Here is a 9,116-nt window from a genome sequence, read left to right on the forward strand (position 1 = left end):
CGGGAAAATCGGATTACCGTCGATAAAGGACTCATTATCACTTGGAGTATCGATCTGTTTTGGATAGTTCTACTGTTTGACATTTCTATTGGATTATTGGTTCGCATTTTTGGACTTGCATTTTAAGGCTTCATGCCATTTTGTGACATTCATTTATTGGACTTACGTGTTAATTCATATTTTGGATTATCGAGACGTTATTGTTCATTTGGACTATCAGATATTTGGCTTCATGCCTAAAGAGACGATGTGAGATTTTGGACTCTTATTTTGGGTTACATTGGAAATTCTAGATAAGGAATATAAGTATTTCAAGGGGCTTAGGTTGAAGATATGTAAGTAGGATTGTTTGCCTAGTTACGCTTTAATATGCGATACTGTAAATACTCCCTTATAATCTCGTCATTGGGGGGCGGTAATGTTGCGGCCAAAGTTGCCTTTTATTGTAACTAGGCTCTCAGTAACCAATTTAGTAACTTGTTGTTGTTGACGCAGCTGGCCCAGCAACTGCGTCGGGACCCCCCAGGTTGGAATGTTAATTGACGTCATAAGCGCGTTGGAATGCGCTTGGTATGTGCTAATTGGTTGGGTGGCAACTTGTTTGTCCGTTCGGATTGTATAAAAGGGGGGTCCCTGGCTGATGAGAGTCAGTCGCTCACAGGAGCTTGAGGGTTACGCTTGATAATACCCCAGGAGTTCAGCTCGTTGAAATTCTGCTGTATGTAGCCAACGCAGTTGTAACAGGGACTTAGAGTACATAGTGACGGGAGCTATGCCCGAAACGCCAGTGTATCAAATAAAGGTATATTAAACTTCCGAAGATCTGTCTTAATTGAATCATGGATCTGAGATATCCCGGAGCCTCCATGTAGCAACCATTGGACTCAACAACCTGTCTACAGTCTCAACCCCTGCTCGAGCATATCTAGCATCATTTTCGTGCATGCTATCTAGCTGACCTCAAGTACCACAGAATGTGAACAAGAGCTAGGCCTTTTTCTTGGAGACAAGCACACTGAGAAATACTGTACCTATTTTCCTACAATTTGTATCTATCAAAATCTAAGGCATCATGTGAAATTCTAGAGGCAAAACATGGTATGTACAATTATCAATATTTATAGAGTCTATAGATTATCTTATTTCCAATAGATGATGGTTAACATCAGAGTTTTAAGGGTTTAAAGAGCTCACCTTTCCTAATTCTCTTAACCATGCTGGGTTTCCTTTGTCTCTGTTAGATTGTGAACTTATCATATGATACACACATACATATCCATATATATTTCCTGCAGCTATATGCTGTTCTGTATTAACAGTTTCCTCAACTAGTGAGGTTATAATACATGCATGTTATATATTCCAATGTTTATGTTTGATAAGGATTTAGAGGTACATTTGTGCCTTTGTGATGCCTGTGTAGCTACTGTTGCATGCATTCATGTATGCATTATATGTTCGTGCTTGGTACTCCTAAGATCACAACCAGGATGAGTCATCATGTTTCTAATACTGTGTTTTCAATAGTTCATATATGTAATTGTACTGAGGATACTTTCATCTTGTATATTTTCAGTCTTTTACGGTGTTAATAAACATCAGTTTATCACATAAAGAATATTTTCGTCTCGTGTTACATGATGCGCTTACAGTAAAATACATCTGCATGAAGAGAACAAGCCATCCCTATAGTCCATTGTTGATATAGCAGATGGTTCCCCACAGATGTAAAGGAGCCTACTAGACGACTCCACGATACCAAAGCCAAGGAGCTTGCAGTATACGGTACCTCAAAGAGTCCCAAGAGTCAGCGAGATATACATGATATCAACAACCTCCGCCAAATGTTGTGTGTGTCCGACTAGTGATTATCAGCTTGCCGGAATTTCTTAAGAAACCAAGAAGCTAGTTGCTTCATCACGAACCGCATTAAGTGAAAACTTTGTGAAACTGAGAGAGAATTGCCAATAGATTAATTCAAGAGACTGGTAAAGAAACAACTAACTGAAACCAACTGTGACCGTTTGAAAACTCTGGCTGCCAAATGAACATTCTGCAATATTCCAATTGACTTTAATACAGAGAGACATTATTCAATGAAATGAACTTTATGAACTTATTATAAACTTTCGTGGTTACAGTATGCACATTCAGAACAGCATACTCACCTTTATATGCCCCATGTATCATAAATGCTTTGTTTTCAGGTCATGTTTTCTTTGTCGTGACAGTAGGCCTATCCTTATGTCGGTTTAACTTTGCCTTCCAGACGGTTTCAATCTTGGTTCTTGGTAGACACTCATTATTGGAGTATCCCCTCATTTAAAGAGTCAATTTTTGAGCTCCAATGATTGCTGCACTTCGTATGTTTTGTTTTAGAGGGGGGTTTTGAATATTGTGGTACATGTGTGCTGATTTGACTTGACCAAAGAAGAGTTCAGAGAAATTCCCTTAACGTTAGCGAATTTAGAGTCTAGAGTATCTATTGGTTCATTGTCTTATCACTTGCCACTAATTCTTTACCCTTAAGTCTAATTGCAGACGGACGAAGCAAACAATCATGAGTTCAGAGAAGGAAGAGCCTCCTCAAGCAGAGGTCATAATCGAGGCAGAGTTTCATACTCCACCTGTTGGTGAGACTGGTGAAAATGTCCCGACCGAGCAAGAGAATGAGGTCAAGGAAGCAGACCAAGACGAACCAAAATGGGCAAGCAATGAAGTGAAAAACCCAGAGAAAGAGAAAAAGAAAGAGAAAGAGGAAGAAAAAAGAGCTGTCGATGTTAATGAGGACACAGCAAGGCAGCAGCCTAGGAGATCAGAGAGACTGACTGATAAGGCCAAGCAGAGGGAAACAGAAGATCTCATTGATCATTTTTGGGAAAAGGCCAAGGAATGCAAGGTGGCTTCACGGTCTGCTGAAGACCTGGCAGCAAAAACTGCCCTACATAAGTTACCAGATTTCCAGCGGTCGTTAGAAGAGGACCTAAAAGAGCGCATAAGTGAGGTCAACACAATCTATAACAAGGTTAGGAGAGTGAGCAGTGGTTCCCCTCCCTCCGAAGTCAGGAGAGCTGTCGATGCTCTAAATGCATTGACAGCTGGTGCCATTGACTCAGTAAAGGGTGAGATTCCAGAGAGGCCTATCAGCCAATCAGGGCTGTCAATCTTTTCTAGCCATCACTCGCGCGCATCTACCAAATCTTCACTCCGAAGAGAATCTGCTGCACAAGCAGCTGCCCTGCAAGCGGAATTAGACGCACAGCGAGAAGAAGCTGAGAAGGAAGATGAACTAATCAAACTCCAGCTCGAAGAAGCCAAGCGCCGTGCCCTTGAAGAAGCTGAACAAGCAGCCCAAACTGCCCGAAGAGAAGCAGCTGAGAAGGCCAGGCGGCTGGAAATAGATGCTGAAATTGCACGAAAACGTCGTGAAATAAAGCAACAGAAAACAGCGAAGAAACTAAGAATTGAAGAAGCCAAACTAAGGGTCTTTGAAGAGGAAGAGAGAGAAAGTAGAGGGAGTAAAGCCAGAAGCAGACAGAGTCTGAAGATACATAACACAGTCAACTTTAGGAAAGAACAGAGTGAGAGAAGAGCAGACACAAGCTTGTCGAAGAATGGTAAGTATGTAGGCGTACCATCAGTGTCACAGTCCAAGATAGAGACTGCATTTCAGTTTCAGGAGCAAAGGGTTCCCGAAATTCCCACACAACAAATGAAGATAGAAAGTATTCCAAGAGTTGACGACAGGCTGACGACGTCTCCTTCCATGAACCCCACCGCTTCTGTATGGCACCCGCCAGCAACTGGGAATGACATAAGGATGATTGATGAAGCCCTTGCAGCCTATGTTACGTTAAGTCGCTTACCAGTCCCAGAGCCACCAGTCTTCAACGGGGATGCCTTATTATACCCAGATTGGAAAGCTTCATTTTCAGCTTTGATAGAGAGTAGAGGTATTCCAGGTCAGGAAAGAATACATTACTTGAAGAAGTATGTCGGCGGCCCTGCCAAGGAAGCTGTAAACGGGTATTTTCTCCTAAATACAGAAAATGCATTTGAGAAAGCCAAAGAGACACTTGAAGATCGATATGGCAACCCGTTTATGATCACTGAAGCGTTTCGAGACAAATTAGATGCCTGGCCAAAGATTGGTCCTAAGGACAGCAAAGGTCTCAGACAGTTTGCTGATTTTCTTCAACAATGTCAAGCAGCTATGACAGACATAAGAGGACTTGTGGTTCTAAATGATTGTCGAGAAAACAGAAGACTCCTGCAAAAACTTCCCGACTGGCTTGCTGGGAGATGGGGCCGTGTAGTTGCAAGATTGAAGGGCCCGACCGACTCGTTCCCACGCTTTAGCGAATTTGTGAAGTTTGTCAAGGATGAGGCAACCATTGCTTGTGACCCTATCACCTCCCTCACTTCCCTACGAGGCAACTCCGAGAAAGAACGAGACAAGCCGATCAGAAGCGCTGGGGCGAGAACTTTCACAACGGGTGGGCGAGAGGAAGGCACTGGTAAGGCAAAGTGTGCCTTTTGCAGAAGAGATAATCATCAGGTTCAAGAATGCAAGACACTGGCAGGAAAACCCCTCATGGAGAGGCAAGAATTTGTCAAGAGCAAGGAACTCTGTTTTGGTTGCCTAGGCCACGGCCACCAGGCAAAATTTTGCAAGCAGAGGAGTGTGTGCAAAGCATGCAAGGGCAAACACCCTACCAGCCTCCATGAAGAAAGAAACTTCAAAAGGCTGAGTTCAACTCCAACCAAAGATGGTACAACTAAGAAATATCCTAACCCATGTACAACTGAGGCGACAGCAAGAAATTTTTGTGGACTTTCAAGTAACAACATAGATTCCATGTCATCCATGGTATTGCCAGTGTGGATCGCCGACCGGTCTTCCCCAGATGAGGAGCATCTGGTTTATGCTCTTTTGGATTCACAATCTGACACGACGTTTGTCCTTGGTGACACAACAGACTCCCTTTACAAAATACAAGAAGAGGTTCGCCGACACTCTACCCCAGTGGAGTTAAAGCTGACCACGATGACGTCAAAGGACAAAACAATTCCCTGCAGAATGTTTCGGGGTCTTGTTGTGAGGGGATATGAATCCAGCATTAGGATAAACCTACCTCCTACGTATTCCCGGGACTTCATCCCAATGGAAAGGTCCCACATTCCGACCAGAGAAACCGCCAGACGGTGGCCTCACATGGGAGAGATTCAGGACAGAATCCCGCCACTGTTCGACTGCGAGGTTGGTCTATTGATCGGCTACAACTGCCCACAGGCGTTAGCACCAAGACGAGCCATCACAGGTAAGGGATCCGAACCCTTCGCAATTCAGACTGATTTGGGATGGAGCATTGTGGGTGGTGTCACCCCGAGAGAGGATTCAGGAGATGCCATAGGTCTGACCTGCCTCACTGTTTCAAGAAAAGTTCCAACAAACCTTCAAATACCCATTGGCTTACCCTCAGAAGCACATTTTGTTCTCAGGACAAATGTCAAAGAAGAAAAATTGAAGGCCCAAGAAATAAGAGACATTTTGGAGTCAGACTTCCATGAGAAGAAGGATGATGGGAAGAAAGTATCACAAGAAGATATTCGATTCTTAGACATCCTAAACTCAACGACGCACCAATCTGAGGATGGTTACGTTACGATGCCACTGCCATTTAAGAAGGACAAGCCAAATCTTCCTGACAACAAGTCGGTAGCAAAAATCCGTCTTGAACACCTCCGCAGGAAGTTTATGAAGGATTCCAAATATTTCAAGGATTACCAAACATTCATGGAAGACATCATTTTGAAGGGGGAGGCCGAAAAAGTTCCAAATATTCAAGACAATGACGTTAATGACCATGGGGTGTACCACCCAAAGAAGCCAGAGAAGATACGAGTTGTCTTTGACTGTGCAGCAAATTTCCGTGGCACGAGTCTTAACGATCATCTGCTCCAAGGCCCTGACCAAATGAACACTCTCGTTGGGGTTTTGTGCCGCTTCCGGAAAGGACGCATCGCTGCCATGTGCGATATTGAGCGGATGTTTCATTCCTTCAGAGTTCGCCAAGAGGATAGAAATTATCTCCATTTCTTATGGTGGGAAGGAGGAAACCTCAACACAGAACCGTCAGAGTATAGGATGAATGTACACCTATTTGGTGCTGCATCATCACCAGGCTGCGCCATATATGGCCTAAAGTACATCTCCAATATATACCAAGACATCGGACTTGAGGCTTCAAAGTTCATATCGCAAGATTTCTATATGGACGATGGCCTGACAAGCTTTGAAGAGACAACAGCTGCCATCAAAGTAGTTGATCAGGCAAGAGAGATCTGCGCCAAGGGTAAGCTCAGGCTGCACAAGTTCACGTCTAACAGCCGGGAAGTGCTGGATTCCAGCCCTGTTTCGGAACGAGCAAAAGACCTGATGAACCTTGACCTAACATTAGATCCATTGCCCATTGAGCGAGCCCTAGGAATCCAGTGGAGTGCTGAATCCGATGCCTTCCAGTTCAGAATCACAATTAAGATCAACCCCTTACACGTCGTGGGATCTTGTCAATAGTTTCATCTGTATTCGACCCCCTGGGATTTCTGGCGCCACTCATTCTGCGAGGAAAAATGATCCTCCAGCAACTTTGCAGAAACAACACCGACTGGGACCAGCCACTACCCGATGAATTAAGACCACAGTGGGAGGACTGGAGGCAGGACCTTCACAACCTCAGCAACCTCAAGATCCAAAGATGCTACAAGCCCTCTGAATTTGGTACGTTCAAATCTGCTGAGCTACATCACTTTTCAGACGCATCCCTCACAGGATACGGACAGTGCTCATACTTGAGGCAAGTAGACATGCAGGGCCAGGTTTACTGCTCCTTGGTGATGGCGAAAGCTCGTGTAGCCCCACTAAAACCGGTTACAATACCTAGGTTAGAGCTGCAGGCTGCAGTGGTGTCAGTGAAGATATGTGCTCTTCTGAACCATGAACTGGCCAACTCTGGGCTGAAGAACATTTTTTGGACAGACTCCAAGGTTGTCCTCGGATATATAAAAAATGAAGCCCGTAGATTTCACATCTTTGTGGCAAATAGAATCCAGCGGATCCATGAATCATCCAGCCCAGACCAATGGAGGTATGTGTCGACAAACGAGAATCCGGCAGATTTTGCTTCCAGAGGCTTAAAAGCCAATGAGCTGACGACCTCCAATTGGTTCCAAGGACCACCATTTCTGTGGAAAGAAGAGATCCCTGCTGAAAGTACCAGTCCACTGCTCATCACGTCAGACGACCCGGAAGTCAAAAGGGTCCAGGTCATGGCCACTGGAGCGATAGAGAAAACTGCCCTCCTAGATAAATTCACCAAGTACTCTGATTGGTCTAGACTGCAGTCCGCAGTCTCTATACTCCTAAAGCGCTGTGCAAGGAAATCTCCGGAAGCTGAGATTAAACCCCAACAAGCTCGCGACAGAGCGACAAGAACAATCATGCGCATGGTCCAAAGAGACTCTTTTAGAGAAGACATTGAAGACATTGAGCAAGACGGAAGGCTTAAGAAAGGCAGCAAATTATCCAACTTGGACCCCTTCTTAGATAAAGAGGGCCTCCTGCGAGTAGGCGGCAGAATGAGACGATCATCCTGCCCTCAAGAGATAAAGCATCCGCTGATCCTGCCAAAGAAAAGTCATGTCACACTACTGATCATCAGAGATAGCCATGACAAGATAGCACACCAAGGGCGTGGGATGACAATGAATCAGCTCAGATCACAAGGAATCTGGATTATTGGCTGCAGTGCAGCAGTTTCCTCCTACCTTTTCAAATGTGTAACTTGCAAACGGATCAGAGGAACAGCTCAATCTCAGAAAATGGCTGATCTACCAGTAGACAGAATAGAACCTTCACCACCATTCACCCATTGTGGTGTCGATTGCTTCGGGCCATTTCTCGTCAAGGAGCTGACAATGAGAAGGTGACAATGAGAAGGTGAAATTGATGCTACGTGATCAATGTGAGTTTACCATGAACCCCCCAGAAGCAAGTCACATGGGAGGCGTGTGGGAGCGACAGATACGGACAGTAAGAAATGTCCTGAATACTGTGCTAGCAAGAGCACATTCTCGTATTGATACTTCATCACTGCGTACCTTTTTCTACGAAGTCATGGCCATAGTCAATAGCAGACCGCTTTCTACACTCACTATTGGAGATCCAACAGAACCATGTCCAATCACACCTAATCATCTCCTGACGATGAAGTCCAGTGTAGTGTTGCCGCCACCTGGCAACTTTCAGCCGGAGGACCTCTATGCTCGCAAACGATGGCGAAGAGTTCAAACCTTAGCGAATGAGTTCTGGACTCGTTGGAAGAACGAATATCTGAGAAATATACAACAACGCCAAAAGTGGCAGAAAACTCAACGGTCTGTTCAGATCGGAGACATCGGTATTGTCCACGACAGTGACCAACCCCGTTGTCACTGGAGCCTGGCAATGGTAGACGAGACAACTAAAGACAAGGATGGCCTGGTCAGAAAGGTAAAGCTTCGCATCGGAACGACTGATGTCACAAAGGATGGCAGACGTCTGGGGAAAGCTAAATACCTTGATCGACCAATTCACAAATTGACTGTGCTGGTAGAAGCTGCACAGCAATAGTGACAGAGGTAAGCGATTCAGTACAAAATTATTTCGCTTAATAATTGATTTACCAATTTCTTCTTGATCAGAAGATTTGCTGCGATCACAGGATTCGATTATATCTATCCAGGTATATATGGGTCCAGTTTTTTTTCATAGTTTAATCATTAGCAAGTAGCGTTAGAGATATTTCTCCCACCACTTTTCTTAGTCAGGTCGTTGGGGTGAATTGTCGGATTTTATTTTCATGGGTCAAATCATGGGTGATTTTGGGCGGGAGTGTAGCAACCATTGGACTCAACAACCTGTCTACAGTCTCAACCCCTGCTCGAGCATATCTAGCATCATTTTCGTGCATGCTATCTAGCTGACCTCAAGTACCACAGAATGTAAACAAGAGCTAGGCCTTTTTCTTGGAGACAAGCACACTGAGAAATACTGTACCTATTTTCCTACAATTTGT

General features: G+C 44.5%; 2 protein-coding genes across 2 annotated transcripts; both read left to right on the forward strand.

Moving 5' to 3' along the window:
* Positions 1-6,633: 6,633 nt before the first annotated feature.
* Positions 6,634-7,989, forward strand: LOC135499961 (uncharacterized). Its single transcript, XM_064791034.1, has one exon. It carries the CDS (start codon positions 6,634-6,636, stop codon positions 7,987-7,989), a length of 1,356 nt encoding a protein of 451 aa, XP_064647104.1.
* Positions 7,990-8,035: 46 nt separating this feature from the next.
* Positions 8,036-8,671, forward strand: LOC135499962 (uncharacterized). The gene has a single exon (XM_064791035.1). It carries the CDS (start codon positions 8,036-8,038, stop codon positions 8,669-8,671), a length of 636 nt encoding a protein of 211 aa, XP_064647105.1.
* Positions 8,672-9,116: the final 445 nt, after the last annotated feature.

This window comes from Lineus longissimus, chromosome 15 (genome assembly GCF_910592395.1).
Source record: "Lineus longissimus chromosome 15, tnLinLong1.2, whole genome shotgun sequence".
In the NCBI taxonomy this organism is placed as follows: Eukaryota; Metazoa; Nemertea; class Pilidiophora; order Heteronemertea; family Lineidae; genus Lineus; species Lineus longissimus.